Below are 20,240 nucleotides of genomic sequence, written 5' to 3'. Positions count from 1 at the left end.
AGGAAACCGAAGCGTCTCGCTGCTTCTGCTGGACGAAAAAAACCGAACAGAACGTCTTTGAGGAACCTTCTGCTGATGAGAACGAGCAGAATGAGCGCTCAGTTTGAGGACCGGGACCAGGACTGGGAGAAGGACCATGACCAGGTGCAGGGCCAGGACCAGGACCAGGACCAGGACCAGGACCAGAGCACACACTGAACACTGATCTTTGACCCTAAATCTCTTCAGGAATAAAAACATGAAACATTCTCATTCGTTCCTCTGAACTCAGAGTTTCATCAGATACTAAAGTGAGAGCTGCTTCATCTTCCTCCTGAGAAGGTCATCAGAAGGTCAGCTAAAGGTCAGATGAAGGTCATCAGAAGAAAATCTACCTTTGGATACTTGAAAAAAAAAATCACTTTTCCTTGAATTAATTGTGAGGTTTTGTTCTGCTGCTGTTTCTCCACGGTTCAGTTTAGTTCAGATGGATTCTCTGATAAATCTACTGAAGTTCCTGATTTTGAAAACACCTCTCAGCAGCTGTGTTCTGCGTGTTGAAGATGTTGAACGTGAGCACGTTGTGCTGGCGTTCAGCGTTCTGCGCGTTCTCGCACCTCTCCGATCATGCCGTTCCAGACGCCCCGCACCAGCTTGCCGTGCTTGCCGTTGGTGACCAGGTACAGGTCGTAGGAGAACTTGGTGGTGCGGGACAGCTTCTTCAGGATGTCGATGCAGAAGCCCTTACAGCACAGCTTGGTGTAGGGTTCCGTGTGGCCCACAATGCTGCAGAACCGGGGAGAGAGCACAGAATGGGTCAGGTACCGGCCAGAACCGGCTTCAGTGCATGACGGACGAGAACAACAGCAGAGCAGAACAACGCTCTGAATTCAGACTGTTCCCAGAAACAATCGAATCACTGAATGATGAGAAGGAAGAATGAAGAGGAAGATGCTCTGTAATCTGATGTTAGAGGAGGAAGATGCTCTATAAAGTAATAGTGTCTGGATTCACAAAAACAAATCTGAATCGATCTGGAGCTGACAAGTCGCAGCTGCTCTGAGATTTGAGGCTCACAGAGTTTTTCTTGGAGCTGATCTGGAACTCTAACTCTAGAACGTCGGAGTCAGTGAGCAGAGAGTCTGTTATCTTTCGGTCGGTGGACTCAGAACTCAGGGAGTCGAGTACAGATTCAGTCTGAGTCTCAGGGAAGCAGGGAGTTTGTTCAGCCTGCAGAATATAGACTCAAGAACCAGGAGGAGTGAGACCAGTCCCCTCAGCAAACAGCCAGAAATGTCAGAAGAGGAAGAACCTGTGGAGCAGTGTAAAGCCTGGCAGCAGGGATCGTTCACCTCCTGTGGAGCAGTGTAAAGCCTGGCAGCGGGGACCATGTCCACCTCCTGTGGAGCAGTGTAAAGCCTGGCAGCAGGGACCATGTCCACCTCCTGTGGAGCAGTGTAAAGCCTGGCAGCAGGGATCGTTCACCTCCTGTGGAGCAGTGTAAAGCCTGGCAGCGGGGACCATGTCCACCTCCTGTGGAGCAGTGTAAAGCCTGGCAGCAGGGACCATGTCCACCTCCTGTGGAGCAGTGTAAAGCCTGGCAGCAGGGCTCGTTCACTTTCTGTGGGGCAGTGTAAAGCCTGGCAGCAGGGACCATGTCCTCCTCCTGTGGAGCAGTGTAAAGCCTGGCAGCAGGGCTCGTTCACTTCCTGTGGGGCAGTGTAAAGCCTGGCAGCAGGGACCATGTCCTCCTCCTGTGGAGCAGTGTAAAGCCTGGCAGCAGGGATTGTTCACCTCCTGTGGAGCAGTGTAAAGCCTGGCAGCGGGACCATGTCCTCCTCCTGTGGAGCAGTGTAAACCCTGGCAGGCTGCCACGCTCCTCACCTCTTCCTGTCTCTTGATCTGATTAGGATTCGCCGCTGACGCCACGTTTTCTCGCCTCCTGCGACACAGCGGGACTCAGACCGGGGGTCTGCTGCAGTGAGCCGATTCCGGACTTTCAAGGGTGTTCCTGATCAAACAGGAACATTGTAGAGCGGACCAGGATCAGAACCGGTCCAGGCCAGAGTGAGCCGCGAGCCGGCTTGGCTCAGGGTTCTGCTGATCAAGTCCAGCAGAGTCTGATGTCTAGGTCCTGAACCAGGTCCTGGTCCTGGTCCTGATGGAAGATGAGGGAGAACGGGTTCTGCAGCTTCACAGTCAGCCAGGGGTGTGTGTGTGTGTGTGTGTGTGTGTGTGTGTGTGTGTGTGTGTGTGTGTGTGTGTGTGTGTGTTGATTGTCAAATGCTACAGTGTTTTCAGTACAGTCTGGCTGTTCCTCTGACTTTTCCTCTGACTGTTTTTCTGGCTGTTCCTCTGACTGTTCCCTCTGGTTGTTATTCTGACTGTTCCTCTGGCTGTTATTCTGGCTGTTCTTCTGAGAGTTACTCTGACTGTTCTTCTGACTGTTCCTCTGACAGTTCTTCTGACTGTTCCTCTGGCTGTTCCTTGACTGTTCCCTCTGGTTGTTCCTCTGACTTATTCTGACTGTTCCTCTGACTGTTCCTCTGACTTATTCTGACTGTTCCTCTGACTGTTCCTCTGGCTGTTATTCTGGCTGTTCTTCTGACAGTTCCTCTGACTCCACTTCTGACTGTTCCTCTGACTGTTCCTCTGGCTGTTCAGTGTAGTTTGCTGTGTTCCTGTTGTGTGTCTGCAGACTGTGATCCTTTGCTGTTTGCTTCCAGTCAGTACTGGAGGCCGAGCGGCGGCGAGGCGCTGAGCCGTGAACCCCCCCCACCCCCCCTCACCCCCCCACCCCCCCTCACCTCCTGAAGACCTTCAGTCTGATGGACTCTGCCCCCCCTCATCGGGGAGGGGGGAGGGGGGAGCAATGAGACGAGCCGCCACAGCAAACAGAAACAAATGAACGTGGAGGAGGAGAACGGCGCTGCAGAGCCAGAGTAAACACTCCTCCCTCCATCCCCCGCTCAGGGCCGCAACACCGCGCTGCTGCCAGGGGTGTGTGTGTGTGTGTGTGTGTGTGTGTGTGTGGTAATTTATTCAGTGCAGCCGTTCTGGAGTGATGGTTTGAAGGTGAAAGTGAAGATTGTTGGTGAACCGTGATTGTTTTGTGAGGATGCTTCAGTGTTGGCAGAGTCTGTGTGTGTGTGTGTGTGTGTGTGTGTGTTAATGTTTAGACTGTACTGTGCTCTCTATCATATCTTTGGCTTCAGTTTCAACATTAGAACTGTGTTGTTTTTAGTTGTTTTTTTTAGTGTTTCTGCCGTTTCCATGGAAACACACATAAACACAGAAAGGAAGCGGAAGGTGGGATGTTGAAGTCTGGACTGGAGTGGAGTGTGTTGAGGGTCCCTCCAGGACCCGACCTAGCCCCCTCCCCCCCGGTCTCCTGGGATGATGAAGCGTCTCTCTGGCGTTCCAGGACTGATGGCGCCGCCGCCCTCCGGGCGGAGCAACCCGGTCAGCCAGGGCCATAAAGTGCTCCATCACGGCCAGCGGACCCCATCTCCATCTTCCCTCCGTCTCGTTAGCACCAGATAACGGCCGCGGCGTCTCGGCCCCGCTAATGAACGGCGGCATCAGTCTCCAGGTGGCGGCGATGGACGACCCGGCCTAATGGCCTCGTCTCATTGAGAACCCGGCAACAACTCACACATTCTCCTGATTGGGCGGCACGGCGATCCGGGGAGACGGCGGCTGATGAGTGATGAGAGGCCAGGCTGGCGCTAACGGCTCTACCTCTCACGCTTAATGGGCTCAGGTTTGATTCCCGGATCAATTAAGGTGAGCGAGTTAACATGTGATGCTGCTCGGGGAGGGGGGCGGAGCTTCAGAGGAGCTCCGGCGATCTGGAGAGCCGGGTGGAGAACATGCTCCGGTAAACGGTGTTTCCCGCCCCAGCATGTCGATCGGTTCTTCTGGTCATAGTTTGTTGTCAAAACAAACAAACAAACAAGGAGTGGCATTCGATCCTAGACGGCCGCAGTGAAGCCACCTGAGAGAGCATCTTCCTCTAACATGAGATTATAGAGCATCTTCCTCCTCTAACACCAGATTATTGAGCATCTTCCTCCTCTAACACCAGATTATTGAGCATCTTCCTCCTCTAACATGAAATTATAGAGCATCTTCCTCCTCTAACACCAGATTATTGAGCATCTTCCTCCTCTAACATGAAATTATAGAGCATCTTCCTCCTCTAACATGAAATTATAGAGCATCTTCCTCCTCTAACACCAGATTATAGAGCATCTTCCTCCACTAACATGAGATTATAGAGCATCTTCCTCCTTTAACATCAGATTATAGAGCATCTTCCTCTTCTAAGGGTGCTTTCACACCTACAGCATTTGGTCCACTTGAAGCGGACTAGAGTCCCCAACTCCTGCAGGTTCGGTTCCTACGCGCTGGTGTGAAAGCGGGCCAGTTAGTTTTGGTCCGGGACAAAGAACCGTACCGAGACCTCCTTGAGGAGGCGGTCTCGGTGCGGTCCGCTGCTGGTGTGAACGTTGACCGGCCTCGGTCTTGTCCGCTCTGTTGTGGAGAAGGCTTTCTGGTCGGCGGAGACTTCCGTAGCAAGCCGCGCGGCGCATCACGTCACACATGCTGGCCAATCAGGGTTCACTTCCATCACCCAAGACACACTATTGTGTGAACAGCGCCGCGAAGGGGCTGGAGGGTCATAGTGGATAGTTCATCTGCAAAAACAAGTGGTGTGAATGCGAACCGAACTAGTTGACAGCTGCGACATTTATGTCCGAACCGAACCACTCTAGCGGACCAGTAGGTGTGAAAGCATCCTATCATCAGATTATAGAGCATCTTCCTCCTTTAACATCAGGTTATAGAGCATCTTCCTCCTCCAGCTGCTGTAGGTCCAGACTGAATCAGGGTCCTCTCAGAGTTCCTGATCAGGGACTCCGTCTCTCTCTGGACTGAGGATGGTTCTACTCACGTCTCCGTCTTGTTGGACTGCCGTCTGCAGGGCACCGTGTTGCTGACACACGTCCCTGTCACTGGGTCCACCGCCTCCACGATGACGAAGGGCCGCTCCTCCAGCGTCGCCACCGTCAGGTGCCGGTAATCCGACACCGGCTCCAGGTAGGAGCCGAACCGCGGCCACACCGGGTACCGCATCTGCAGGATGCTGCCCTCGTAGGTACCCACCTGGAGGAGGAGGAGGAGGGGAGTCAGGATCAGGCAGTGAGAAATCTCTGCACCAGATTCCAGATGGTTCATTAGCTTCATCAGTAACAGGCGGCACAACAAAGAATTCTGGGTAATCATGAAAAATGGCGGATGAAGATTTTCTTGACTCAGGTACACAGATCAGCCGCAACATTATGACCAGAGACCGGGGTCATGCTCAGGGTCCAGTGACCTCTGACCCCAGAGGTCAGGGATCTTCGTCTTCTTTCGGGTGGATTCTGACTTCTTGTTTCCTGTCAGAGATTTTGTTTCATGTTCCAGTGATTGTCTGATTGAATCCCAGGATTAAATGTCCTGAAATGATTTGAACAGAGGAGAACCTGCTTTACTGGCGTCAAACATATTCTGGATCTGGTCTTTCGGGACAGTCGTTTGTATTTTGGATGAATTCTGATCATAATTCAGACTTTTTGACTGAATTCGGCCAGATTTTAGTCTGATTTAATCACTTCCTGTCATGAATGAATAGTGTTTGGTGCTTTGGTTTTATTCACAGTTGACATACTTCTAGAACTGATTCATGTGTTCTGGGACTGCTTTGTGTGTATAATGTGTGTCTTTGTGTGAGATATGAGCCTGGACCTGGACCTGGATCTCCATCTGTGTCACTTAAATGTTTAAATTTCACCTTGGAGTGAAAAGAAAACTCAAACAGACTTGATTCTATTGAATAAAGAAGTTTGGCAAAAAACTTTAGACAGAAAAATGTTCTTTCAAGTCAGAACTCAGAAAGTTCTGAGTCACGCTGGTTCCAGTTCAGGACCCTGCAGGAGAACCTGACCCGAACACACCAGACCCCATGAGTGCCGCTGGCCTCCAGAGGAGGATCCACCAGGACGGAGCAGCTGGACCTGAGTCCACTGAAGACACTGACGTCTCCATCCCCAAAAGAAGTACGATCGCACCGAGCGGCGCCGCTGTTAGCGCTGTTAAGCGCTGTCAAGCGCCGCCCGGTGAGCTTCCCGCCAAAACAAACTGGCAGCTTCTCCCACCTGCCGTTAAAAAGACCCTGAATGTTTCATCCAAATCAAGACCTGCTGTCTCCGGGAGTACTCCACCCCAGAGTGTTTAGACCGACCATACTGAGCTTGAGCTTTAGCTTGAGCATTAGCATTAGCTGGGGCTGCTGGTTCAATGCTAACTTGTTAAACTTGGGTTCATTACAAGGAACTTCTTGCTAAAGCTGAACTAACTCGATTTGTATCTTTCAGTCAGCTAACTGTTAGCTTTTATGTTAGCCTGAAGCAAAACAAGCTAATAACTGTTAGCCTTCACATTATCTGCTAACTGTTAGCTTTCATGTTAGCCTGATGTGAAACAAGCTGCTAACTTTTAGCTTTTACATCAGCCTGAAGCAAAATAATCTGGTAACTGTTAGCTTTCACATTATCCTGAAATGAAACCAGCTGCTGACTGTTAGCTTTCACATTAGCCTGGAGCAAAACAAGCTGCTAACTGTTAGCTTTTATATTAACCCGGAGCAAAACAAGCTGCTAACTGTTAGCTTTCACATTAGCCTGGAGCAAAACAAGCTGCTAACTGTTAGCTTTTATATTAACCTGGAGCAAAACAAGCTGCTAACTGTTAGCTTTCACATTAGCCTGGAGCGAAACAAGCTGCTAACTATTAGCTTTAATGTTAGCCTGGATAGAAACAAGCTGCTAACTGTTTGCAGAGTGTGGAGACTTTTGGTCTCTGAACTGATTCCTCCATGATATTTACTGATGTTTTGGTGCAAACTGTATTTGTTTGTTTGTGTGTGTGTGTGTGTGTGTGTGTGTGTGTATGTTGATTTCCTGCCAGAGGAAATGGTTGGTGATGTTTTCAGGAAGTATTTCCTGCCACTTTTCATCCTCTGCTGGATTAATGTGATTCCATGTTTCAGTGTTAGCTCAGAGCGGCGACAGGAGGCGGTGGAGGAGGAGGGAGGAGGAGGAGGAGGAGGCCTCTCCTCTCCATCAGTTAAAGCTCGCTGACAGCGGCTCAGACCCAATCAATAAGTGAAGAAGGAGCCGTGTCTCGCCGCCATCGCCACATGTGCCGTATGAAAAGGCAATCAGAGGGTTTGATTGATTTTCAGCCCAGCGAGAGTCGAAGCCTGGAGAGACGTGATCTGATCTGTGAGAGAAGCCGAGTTCCGGAATCTGCTGGGCCGCAGCCTAACACCTGGTGACAGCCGATCTGATCACATTTAATCTGACCTAGACTGATCTCATTTAATCTGATCTCATCTCATTTAATCTGATCTGATCTGTTAGTGAAGCCGAGTCCCAGAGGCTCCAGGGCTGCAGCATAACACCTGGTGACAGCTGATCTGTTCACATTTAATCTGATCTGATCTTTTCTGATCTCATTTAACCTGACCTGATCTCATTTAATCTGATCTGATCTCATTTAATCCGATTTGATTTTACCTGATGTCATTTATTTTTATTTGATCTGATCTGATCTCAGTTAATCTAATTTGATCTGATGTGATGTAATATAATCTGATTTGATTTGATCTCATCTGCTCTGACTGAATCTGATCCTATCAGATCAGTCAGTGAAGGTGGTGTGTGAGGAACACCCTGAGCAGGTTCTACTGGTCGGGTGACGCCGCCTGAACCTTATATTTCATCTTCAGGTCTTTGCCTATTGGTTGTTTGTTTTGGCACATTTCATCATTTATCTCGCGTCTTTTTACCAGATTGTGTTTTTATTGACTAGATTCCAGATTGTGATGTCTCCAGATCTAGATTGTTTTAGAAGTGGACCGTTCTCTCATTTCCGAGGTAACCGTTGGTTCTATGAAGATCTGTGTTCCGTTAGGTTCTAGTGATGTTCTCTTTTCTGACCGTTGGTGGAAAAGGTTCTTTAACAGACTTCAGTCTCCTGAATCATGAACCTTCTGTTGGATCTAAAGGATCTTTTTTTTAAAAACGTGGACAAAAATGATCCGTTTGCATGGAAACTGAATCATTGATCACTGATGGATTATTTACTGTGACCAACAAAACCAGAGAAAAGGTTCTGTCAGAGCCGCAGAACCATGTCTGACTGGATGAAAAGAAGGACGGCAACAGAAATTCTGAAGAGGAAAACTGAGGAACCCGATCTGCAGAGGCGTTTCCACGTGAACAGCAGAACGTCCAGAACATTCTGTGAGAACAGAGCAGCAGAACGTGTGTGGTGTTGCAATGAACGGATTCATTCAGAGCATATCGGCGCTGCGACGCGTTGCTCTGATATCTGAAATCAGCAAGACATAATGAGCTTAAACACACACACACACACACACACACACCCTGCTGTTAAATGATTGTTTCCGAGGCCGTCCAGCCTCCTGACAGTGTGAGAGCTTTCAGTTTAATATCTTCTAAAGTGATGGAGGGCAGGGGGGCTTCTGGAGGGGTGTGTGTGTGTGTGTGTGTGTGTGTGTGTGTGTGTGTGTGTGTGTGTGTGTGTGTGTGTGTGTGTGTGTGTGTGTGTGTGTGTGTGTGTGTGTGTGTGTGTGTGTGTGTGTGTGTGTGTGTGTGTGTGTGTGTGTGTGTGTGTGTGTTTAGGAGACGAGCTCTCATTAAGTGCTATCAGCTGTGCTCTGACGAGTCAAAGCACCAAGATCACTGACGGAGGACGTTAACCTACAGAGAAAGATGATAGAGCATCTTCCCCCTCTAAGTGATGTAATGTAGTTTAACATGCAGATTGTTGGCTGGACAGCGCTGTACTGTAACAGTTTCTGGTGTTGTTGGCTGCTTGCTTCTGGGTGTTGTTACGCTATAGCGCTGTTCTCTGACTGAACGCCGTAGCGCTGTCCTCTGAGCCGGACTCACCTTGTCCCACTGTCTCTCCCGGTCCAGAGTGATGACGATCATGGACGGATTGACCAGGTAGCCGTTTGCGTTGAAGGAGAAGTCGTTGTGCTCCCAGGTGACGTTCAGCATGTGCCTGAGGACAAGACGGAAATGAAGAACCGTCACAATCGTTGTTCTGGAGGCGTCATCAAAAACCGGCTGATGGAGCCGGACCCGTCATGTGGACCAGCCTGGACCGTCCTCTCTGACCCTCCGGAGCCTCAGCTGAGGACGGCGGGAACAAACCGGCTCCGACGTTCCTGGACAGACCAGGAACAACCTCTAGAACCCGATTGTTCTGCTGTTCTTCACGTTCCGCTGTCCGTCCTCCGTGAAGAACACCTGCCAGGCGGTTCTGACCACAGTGAGAAATGTGACGCCGATCAGCCCGGCTGTCAGGAAACAGCTGGAATGTTCTGTGGTTCCTCCTCGTGTTCTCCGACGGGGACAGACGGCGGAACCCTGTGTGATAAAGCTACATGTTCCTCAGAGGAGTCGTGTCTTGATGATGCAGGATGAGTCTGGAGAAACCCAACACCTCAGTGGAGGTCATGAACCGGAGGTCAAACATGCAGGTCAAAGGTCAAAACATTTAATAAGGGAAGGCAACTCAATGGCCACGTTTACAGCGGCCCGACAATCGTCATGGGACAGGAGGCGGAGCGGATTGTAAAAGGTTCATAGAAACACCGAGCAGAGTGTATTTCTGATCCGATTGTTGGAGGTGGTCTCCGCCAATCAGTAATCCGCTCTGTGTCTCATATAAACAGCGGATTAAATGACGGATTATTCATTCCGCGCATGCGTTCCCTCGCACGTAGTGACGTGGCAGGAAACAGGAAACACTTCAGAGGAGAGCTGGAGCCAGTCGTTGAAAGAACTTGGTGGTAGACTACCAGCAGACTGCCGCCTGGTGTTCTGGATTAACTGGTTTCCATGGTAACGAGTGACAGATTTCTGTAAACACATGCTGGAAACAGCAGATGTTAAAATAAGACTCAAAAAAGACTCTAAACTGATCAATTTACTGTAACTGTAGAAAACCTGCGTTCACTAGAACCACTGCAAGTTTCAGTTGGTTTTCAACATCTGTTAGTCACAAGTTAACATGGACACCAGTTAATCTGAAACACCGGCAGGTGGAGCGGAGCCCCGGTGGGGCCGGGGGCTGATTTCAGGAGACATGAACTCTGACCTCTGATCAGCCAAGATGAAACCACTCCATCAACAAAGCCAAGAAAAGGAGAGTCAGTGTTTCTCCTGTGAAATCAAGGATCATACATCTAGATTCTAGAGCATCTTCCTCCCTCTAACATCAGATTATAGAGCATCGTCTTCCCACTGTTAGATGTAATGTCAGACCATCACGGCGCTCACAGCTCAGCTAATCATGCTAACGCCACAATAACTTTGCTGTGGGATCATAGGTGAAGCTGAAGCTGTTGGTGTTTTCTGGGTATTAGTTTTACAGTTAGCAGGTTTTTAAATTAAATTAATGTGATAAAAATAAGCAGGTGGGCGGTGACATAATTTGTTAAACTCAGTTGGATGAATGAGCCTGAACCGTCAGAAGCTGTGCACAGCCACAGCCACAGGGTGGCGTCCTCTCGTGACTCAATGTGTGAGTAGCTTAAGCCATCATCCAGATCTATTTCTCAGATTCACTCCAGGCCATCCTGCTGGATCGAGTGTTTGGATAAATTCTGCTAAACGTGAACTGAACCAGCGAGGCAGAACGGCAACGCCACGTTTCTGCCTGTCAGTCACTGGTACCAGTTGTGGTGTTTTGCAGTGATTGGTTGACGGCTGAAGGGGGCGGAGCTTGAGCAGAAGCCGTTCACTCCAGTCTGAATGACGGCGTTCTGTTTCTCACTCGTTGATTTTGTTTGGAACGCCGGAGGGTTATGGAAAATGGTGTTGTGGTGCATCATGGGGGATGGTGGCTCACCTGAACAGCGTGTCGTTGGCGGCCGCCGCCTTGCCCGGGCCGTGGCAGTCGCTGTGCCCCTCGGGGACGAAGCCCCGCTGCTTCCGGAAGCTCTCGGCGCCCTTGACCACGATGGCCACGCCGTCCCGCACCCGCTTCCTCAGGCTCATCCTCCAGCGGTCCGTGATGATGCTGATCAGCCCCACGGGGAAGCTGTCCGGCGGCGGCACGTCCGGGTTCCCCACCGCCATGCTGGGGACGATCCAGATGTAGCCCGGCCCCACCAGCCCCGCCTCGGCCGCCATGGAGAACAGGTACTGCGCCTCCTCGTGGGAGCAGTAGACCAGCAGCACCTGGGCGTCGATCTGCTGCAGCAGCCGCCGGGCGCGCACGTCGTTGGTGCTGTCGGCCGACATGTCGAAGGTCAGCACGTCCTGCACGTCCCACATGAAGTAGCTGGTGTCGGTGAAGGACTTGATGTAGTCCACGTAGGCCTCGTAGCCCGGGTACAGGCTGGTCACCACCACAAAGCTGTCCCAGTTGTACTCCTCCATCACCTTGAACATCCCGTTGATCTGCTGGTCGATGGACGAGCCCAGCTGCAGGAAGTTGGAGCCCTCACCCTGGAGGAGGGGTGGAGGAGAGGGAGACGGGTGGAGGAGGGGGAGACGGGTGGAGGAGGGGGTGAGAACATGATCAGGAGGTGATCTTTACGCTCAGTTAACCTCTGATTAACAGCAACCTGAAGCATCTGAATTCAATTTACACAACTCACAATGAAGACCCTGAGGACCTTCTGTACACACACATACGCACACACACACGCACACACACACACACGCGCGCGCACACACACACACGCACGCCCAGACACAGACACACAGACACACACACACACACACACACACACACAGAGTTTTCAGTGCAAAACAAATTGCCTGGAATTGCTTTTCACTTCACTGGAAATCTACCTGACATGAAAATAGTCTCCTAAAGACCAGTGAGAACAGGAAATACTGTGTCTCCAGTCAGACCACGGACAAGACGTCACAGCTTCCTCCGCTGACATCACAGCTTCCTCCGCTGACATCACAGCTTCCTCCGCTGACATCACGGCTTCCTCCGCTGACATCACGGCTTCCTCTGCTGACATCACGGCTTCCTCCGCTGACATCACAGCTTCCTCCGCTGACATCACGGCTTCCTCTGCTGACATCACAGCTTCCTCCGCTGACATCACGGCTTCCTCTGCTGACATCACGGCTTCCTCTGCTGACATCATAGCTTCCTCCGCTGATGTCACAGGCTGCTGTTAGCAGGAGCACTAGCTCAGTGTGCAGCTAGCTAATTATTGATACAAAAGCTAGAAATAAATGGATTTTTCACAGAATTTATTTGAACAAACCTATTGGTGGAGATTAAAAATACCACAGTTTTTCATGAATACACTTTGTTTGGATTCCTTGTTTGGTGTCAACAGAACTTTAAAATATTTCTTCTCATGTTGATCTATATTTACCACTCATAAGTTTTGACAATGCTTTGGTTGAAATTCCAGAATAAAGATAAGGTTTTCTTATTTTAAAAAAGAGACAACTGAAACAATTTCTCAGTTTAAGAAATATATTTAATGACACAAGTTGAATTCCTGTCTAACCCGAACACTTGTGCTTCACACAATCTGCTCTCCTGCATGAACAAACACTGCAAGACTTAAAGTGCATTTGCCGACATGAAATAACGAGAAGTGAATCAATTCAGTGGAGGCCATCCTCCCCAAACAGATGAACACCTTGAGCATTTCATCATTTACCTTCACTGTTACGGCCAGGAGCACCAGCAAAACTTGTCAGTTGTTGCCAGAAAAGACAATCATTTTATTTTCGAAATTGCTGCAAATCTGTCTAAAATAATAATCTGATGATGAAGTCCTTCCATTTAAACAGAGTAGTTTTCTAATCCATCAGGAGTTCATGCATCACCTGGTCTCATCCTCCAGGTCATGTTTCAGAACAGCAGTTCATGTCTTTGTGTGCAAAACTGATGGAACCCGCAGGAACATGTGAAGTGAGTGTAATTCCCCGCCCAGCCAGAGGGGGGCGCCACCATTCTCTTTGTCTTGTAAGTGTCAGGCTGAAAACCTGCCTCTATCAAAATTTATAATGAATGTCTCACAGCAGTCAGCAATAAGCTGTTTCTTCATTGAGGAAACTGGTTTTGGGAGTAAAGGTGGACGTGAGCAGACTCACTGTGAGCTCTAAGCCATGCTATGTTGCTAACAGGCTATCACCATGCTAGCTGGTTGAATGTAGCTCGCCACGTGATGCCTTGCTGATAAACTTGCTTTAAAATCAAGTGCCAAGCTCCGCTGGTAAAACATGAAGACAATGCTGACGTGCAGAAAAGCTGAAACTCCAGTGAAATTCCAGCAGGGAGCAATGATGTTGGTTTCAAAAATTTAGAACCATTCAAAAATGCCGATTTTCACAGTGTAAATAAAAATTTAAAGCTCCCGGTTTCAGAACCTGTTCTGGTCTCTGTCACTAGTTTCTACAGCCGTGCTGCTTCACCAGACTCTGATTTTCACATAAATCATCTGTTGATTTTATTTTAGCATATAAAGTTTAGCATAAAACAGCCAATCACAGCGCCTCCTCTGTCCACGTGATGCGGTCACGTGACAGCATATGTTCAATATGGCGACGTCCTGCTCAAATCAAAACGCGGGATTTCAGAACGCTGCGGGTGACGTCACGTAAGTTCGGTCCATTCATAAATGGTCTGTGTTTAAAACCAAACGGGTTCCGCTGCTGCGACGCGGACTGTGTGGCGGGAAACAGTTCAGACGTGTTCTAGAAAGACCGCTAATGGAACTAGCCGCTAAGCTAGCGGCGATGCTAGCCGTTAGCGGCGCTAGCCGCTTGTTCGCTAGTAAACTAGTTAAAACTTCATAAAAGCATTATGATAAGATATAGTTCGTCATTTATGAATCAAAACTATTAATAGAAACTCCCTGAGCTGCATTCACTTCATTTTAAGCTTAGAGGTTCTTTATGGCTGCAGAACAGCTTGACTTGGTGATAAGTCAAAAAAATTGCTCTTTTGCTCAGAAAGGTTACAGAACTCTTAGATAAACAGGCAGCAGTAGAGGTTTCTATGCCCATTTATGATGAAATAAAATAGAGTATCTACTGACTGTAATATTGATGCAACTCAAGCTTTTAACTTCAGGTTGATAAAATAAATATTTTCAAAGAATTGTGACTTCGCTTCTCTGTTACTTGTGAAGTTAAAGAATCATATAAATCAATTTAAAAGATGTACATTTTAAAATAAATAAGTCACTTGGAGTTGTTTGGAAGTTATTGATAGTTTTTACTATTTGATATTTGATTGGTTTTGTTGGTGAAATGATTTTAGTGTGGTTTTGTGATGAATTCAGGTTTTTACCGTGGCTCACATCCGTTCTCAGGGACTGGAGGGTTTAGAGCCGGAGGCTTTGGTTAAAGCTGAACATCTTTCAATAATGAATTTAAGTAATGAGAGATGATGATGAACAGAAAGAAAGAAAAGATAGTAATGAAGCGTTCTGCCCTCCCCCCAGATTGGACCAGTGGAAACCTGAACCCTGCAGGATCCCGGGTTTGCCGTGGGTCGGCCCCTCGAGATCCCAGGATCATGAACACACAGAACTCCCTTCAGAGCAGGTGAGGAACAAACGCACCCAGACAGTGAACACAGAGCCCAGAGAGGGAGTCTGGTCTCTTTTCCCCCAGCGGAGAAGTGTAATGCTTCAGAACGACTCACACTGGATCTCAGGTCAGATTAAAGAGTAGAATAGAGGAATGATCTGTCCGTGCAGCAAGTGAAGTTCACTGGAGAAGACATGTTGGTGGAAGAACTTTAATGAAGACAGACGTCTCTCTGTCTCAATCCAGTCAGAATGAGACATGAGCAGCAGGAAGAGACGTCGAGGGGTTACTAGATCTCATGTAGACAAGTGGAAACGGTGTGGTACCTGGACTCGAACCGTGTGCCCAGATCAGCAGAGACGCATTTTAATGACGAGTGGGACCGGGGTCAAAGTCTTGTTGCTCAGTTACACAAAATACAGAACTTCAGCAGCGTTCTGTCTGTTTCCAGACAGATGGAGCTCAGAGGCGCCAAGAACACTGGTTGTTTTCTCTGCTCCTGGTTCTGGTTCCAGTCCAGGTTCTCCTGGACTTGGTAGTTTTAGAGTTGACAGTCACCATAATAACAGTCTAACTTGGTGTTCTGTCCATATGAGAATGTGAGTTCTCCGTTGTTAATGTTTAGAGTAGGGCATTTACAGACTCGTCGACTCCCGTCGCACAAGTTGACGTACAGTTGGAGGATTCGACAAGTCGCAGGTTATTTCCTCTCTCACCCGATCACCCGACAGCACGCAGCCTTCATCCAGCGCATGTGGATGCGCTCATCTTTCTCCATGAAAGCATGAGGCTCAAGCCCAAGAATGTGAGGGAAGATGACCCAGAGTAGGACTACTAAACTGAGTGTAATCTAAGAATATTACAGCAATAAGGATTGATTTTTTTTTACACTTTCTCTTTAGAGGCTGGTGACTTTTTTTTTTTCTTTTTGCAAGTTGAAGTTGGTTTCTAATTGGTGCCTATTTGCGGTTCTGGTTTTTAATTTCCATTATTTCACGTTGAAAACTGTTGCCTAAGTAATACAGCATTGGGTTTTGATTATTATTTTTTTATATTACATTAAGACAGCGAGCTCTTTTTTTACAAAGGTGATGCGGACGCGCACGGTGGCGTCTTGGCTGCCGCTGCCTAAGCTTAAATTGCACTTTGTTGAGCAGTTAAATTTAAAATATACTCAAGGTGTTAGCCTTTGTTTTGTTCGGGTTAAAATGTCAGAAGGACTGTTGATGCTTGTGTCTTGTTCGCGTTGGCGCACCACCGCGCTGCACGCTGTTTCTCCCATACTACATTTTTGGGCTCAGCTGTGAGCATTCCATGCATGCGCACTGATCCACGCTCCTACAGAAGCTTTTCCGGCACTCCAGACTGTCTCTCTGCTCCTTTATTACAGATTGTTTATAAACAATGAAGCACGTATATTATCAATATATTATCAATTACTATTAGAATTTGTTTAGCCTTTTTTGTTTGTTTCTGAATTGCGGGGGCGGCGCCTGAGCAATTGGGCTCGTTGCAGTGAACTTTAATACAAGTTGCTCATTGCTGGACAGCTGTGTGTCCGTGTTGTCCCCCCCCCTGTCAATGTGATGACGTCATCACGACTTGTCGACTCGACTTTGACTTTATTGACGGATAAGTCGACTTGAAAAAACTAAAGCCGTTAATGCCGTAGTTTAGAGTGTATTGTTCTTTATGTTCTCCATTGTTGACAATCAGTACGTTTACATGCAGCCAATAAACCTTTTCAAACCCTTTTCAAACTCGAAAATTGGCAATAACCCAATAGCGCGTGGCCATGTAAACACCCGCAAAAACCCAAAAAAGCTCATATTAAAGATTTTTAAAACCCAAAAAAGACCGCTGGGTTACTCCTTTTCAAACTCGAAAGTGCCGCCGTGTGTCAACAGATATCGGGTAACGAGACCTTGTTTTTGGTTCTGCGCATGCTCCATCCGCAATGACTCACGGTCTTTTGAGTCCAGCAACGAGTAGGCGCGAAACTCACCGGAAATAAGCAGCTCAACCCCACTTTTGTCCGTGTGAGGCTTCAGTAACGGATGATGCGAACTGTTATTCTGAGCGCACACCGCACATGCTTCCTTCTGAAAGTCGGCGATTTGTACGACCTGCAGAAAAATCATGTACAACAGAACAACCGTTCTGTCTGCGTTCCGTCTACAGAACGGAGTCACCGCAGCAGCGTCTGCCTCTGCAGTCCAGTGGAGGAGGTTGCCAGATCTGTCGATCGAGCCCGTAAAAAAATCTGAAACTCGTAGAAAGCAGCCCAAACCTCCATCTCGGTTGAAAATGCACGTTAAAACATTTGTATGATAAAAAACACGTCATAAACACATAATGATTTAATCAACCCATCCACCGAGTTAAAAAAGAAGCTTGCTTTGGCGGAAATCCCACCCAATCTGGCAACACAAAGCCACTCCGGTCAGAGCTGTTTTGTTTTGAGAACAGCATGACGTGCGCCGTGGTTTGGAAAGGGAGATCCTGATTGAATGCGCTGACTTGTAAACGGGGGAACTCTCTGTCTGTTAAAGCATGTGAACGGGGTTTTCCTAATGTTTCAGAAACCCAGATATTGACCTGAACCCGAATTTCAGCTGCATGTAAATGTAGTCATTGAGAGTGTGTTGTTCTCCGTGTTCTCCATTGCTAATGTTGAGAGTGTGTGGTTCTCCGGGTTCTCCAGCGTTGATGTTTAGACTGTGGTTCTCTGCCTCATGCGTCTGTGGTTCCATTACTAGAACAACCAACCCAACCAGCTGGTGGACCAACAGGAGAACTCTGTGGTTTTCAGGGTTTCTGCTGCTTCCATGGAAACATGGAACTTTTCTGAAATGACAACAAAACCAGTGTTTGTGGCCGAAACGGCCTCGGCGTTCCGCGTTCCGTCTCCATGGCAGATACCGAGTCGCCTTACACACGCGGTGTGATGGTGCAGCGAGCCCCGTCCGCGGGCCCCGGGTTCGATCCCCGACAGCAGCGAAGCTCCTCCAGCGGCACGTCGGAGAGCGCTGGCCGGCGTCCACCGCGGCGAATTCAGAGGGATGCGGTGATCCCCGCCGCCCGCTAACCCCTCCATCCATCTTCTCTAGAAACGCTCTGACCTTGAGAGCCGAGCCAAGGGGGTGTTAAGTGTATTATCAGAAGCAGGGAGCGGAGAGGGGTGGGGGAGGGGGCCTGGGGGCCGGGTGGGGGGCGGCCCTCCACAGCGTCCAGGCCGGCGCTCAGGACGGATGCCACGCTGCCGCAGCAAACATTCCAACACAGCAGTGAATCTCCCATCACACCTGCTCAGGTCCTTCAGCAGCTGCTGCCTCCTCATCTCACAGGTGAACGGCATCATGGGAAACGGCTCGCAGCCTTCAGAACGTCAGAGTCATCAGAACCTGTCCATCATCTGGGTCTTCTGCCGTCTTCACCTCAATCCATGTTTTAAAGGAGTTCAGCAGAAGAAACCTTCCATCGCATGAGACACGAGGACAGTGGTCTCTGGTAGTGTTGAGTTCGTCAACGAAGCTTTTTGACGAGACGATCCGAAACGTAAATGTGGTTTTGTGACGATAACTCTAACGACATGTATCCTGCAACATCGTTTACGAATAAAAATGAGAAGAAATGTGGTTCATAAGATACAAACTTTGCTCAAGCTTTTGTTGAGGAAAGAAAGTTGTAATATTTAGTCGTGTCGGTTATTGAGTTTCCGTTTCAAGACGTTGGAGCTGAGGGCGGAGCCGGGGGTGGGGGTGGGTGGGGGGGGGGGGGGGGAGTTGTGGGCCGGCGGCAGAGAGCAGGTCATGATGATCCCCAATCTGACTGTCAGATTTTTCCGTGTCTCTTTGGTCACATGACTTCAGCTGCTCTCAGTGCAGGAAGGACCAGGCTGGCTCCGCCCAGCAGTTTGACTGATGTGGGTTTTAAGTAAAAAGTATTGATTGTATTTTGACAGTATTAGAGATATTTATTTTTTCATGCGAGGCTGCTGGTTTTAAAATAAGACGTTCAGGAGGTTCCGGTTGGTTGCTGCTGCTGTATGCAGCCAGTGGCACCTGCTCATCCATTTTTTTAACCCAGTTATTTCTTCTCTCTGTATGTCGTGTCCATTAACTTTTGTCATTGTAAAGCATCTTAAGCTTCATGTATCTGTCAGCAGGGTCATTTCAAGCAATTGAGTAATAATCCTCACAGGAGTGTGTGACGTGGCTCATGCATCCGGGAGACGTTAGCTAGCAGTGAGGTTAACCCGACACTGGCCGGACCAGCTGTTTGACCTTTAAAGACCGCGAGGTGTGGTGGAGAGCTGGAGGTGTGAGCTCTGGGGTTTATAAACTGAAAACACTCTGAGCTGCTCAGGAACGAGATTCCTCCCAACCTGGCAGCCGAGAGGCTCATCGCTGACTCCGAACTGATCTGTGGGTCGTTATTTAAAGGTTCCCTAACACTTAACATTCTCAGAGAGACATCACTGATCAGCACCTGAACATCAGGAGGAGCTAAAGGACCGAGCCGAGCAGGTGATGGATCGCAGCTGATTAGTCTTAATGAAGCATTATGGGTAATAGAAGTGAAACCCCGTTAACGGTAGTGGCTCCAAAGTGACTGAAGACTTGATGACAATCGTCATTGATCATGTGTTCACATTGACAGCTGGAGTGGATCAAAATGATTGAACCTCGTGAAGCGAAGAACCCAAACCATGAGAGAGACAGAGAGACAGAGAGAGAGAGAGAGAGAGAGAGAGGAGGTCTAGTACTTCAGAGGAGAACTCGGAGCAAACACAACTGGATCAGATGTATAGCGAGAACCCTGCTGGAGGAATACCAGGCCCTGTTTCCTGACGGCAGCTCAGACCAGGAGTCAGGAACCGGTGCTGCTGTGGAGGACGGGACCGTTCTCATGTCTTCTGGAGCCGGCGGGTGACCACTGGTCTGAGACTCACAAACATTCACCAAGTCTTTTCATCTGTGGTTCCTTCATCAGTTGATGTGATCGATCTGGAGAACATTACTCTGGACGGCCTCAGCCATCAGATCCAAACCTCTCCAACTACTCCTCGTTCTGCTGGTAGCAGAACATTTACAAGGAGACAGCTAGAACCCGAAACACCAAGTGAAGACTGGATCAACATGATTAAAGACATCTGTGTGATGGAAAACATTTCTTTCTCAATGAAATCCCAAAAGGTGTCATGTTTCTGAACATGGCCGAAGTGATTGGAACACGTCAGGTTTTCTAATCAAATTGCTGCTATCATTTCCTAAAGAACGGTCTTTTACCTATTTAAATATGTCAGAAACAAGTGGCTGGCTGCCCTGTGTGGTTTCTTTTCTTTCTTTTTCAATTGCTTTTTTTCATTTAATTTTTTTTTTTTAATCTATTTGAGTTTTGATAAATTGTTAAAAGGAGAAAAAAAATTTCCTGCTTCATGTGGTACCTTGTAATCCGGGGATGGTTTTTAAAAAAAAAATATCTGAAGTAAAACTTAAGCTGCGTTCACACCAAACGCGATTTTGCATCAAAAATCGCGTCAACGCAAGAAGCTGAACTCGCTTCAATTCTGAGGTCCGACGCTGAACAACG

At 48.4% G+C, this 20,240-nt stretch overlaps 1 protein-coding gene across 1 annotated transcript in view; it reads right to left on the bottom strand.

The window, feature by feature from the left end:
• The window catches only part of grin2ca (glutamate receptor, ionotropic, N-methyl D-aspartate 2Ca), a 54,269-nt gene that overhangs the window by 7,812 nt on the left and 26,217 nt on the right, over positions 1 to 20,240 (bottom strand). The window contains exons 3-6 of the mRNA XM_030089945.1: positions 10,975 to 11,576; positions 9,006 to 9,120; positions 4,937 to 5,148; positions 597 to 765 (exon numbers count right to left, since the gene is read on the bottom strand). Coding sequence (XP_029945805.1) covers positions 597 to 765; positions 4,937 to 5,148; positions 9,006 to 9,120; positions 10,975 to 11,576 — 1,098 coding nt within the window. The remainder of the gene's footprint in view (positions 1 to 596; positions 766 to 4,936; positions 5,149 to 9,005; positions 9,121 to 10,974; positions 11,577 to 20,240) is intronic.

Source organism: Salarias fasciatus, chromosome 4 (assembly GCF_902148845.1).
Source record: "Salarias fasciatus chromosome 4, fSalaFa1.1, whole genome shotgun sequence".
Taxonomy (NCBI): Eukaryota; Metazoa; Chordata; class Actinopteri; order Blenniiformes; family Blenniidae; genus Salarias; species Salarias fasciatus.
The sequence above is the reverse complement of the archived record's forward strand: the minus strand, read 5'-3'. Positions and strand labels throughout refer to the sequence as shown.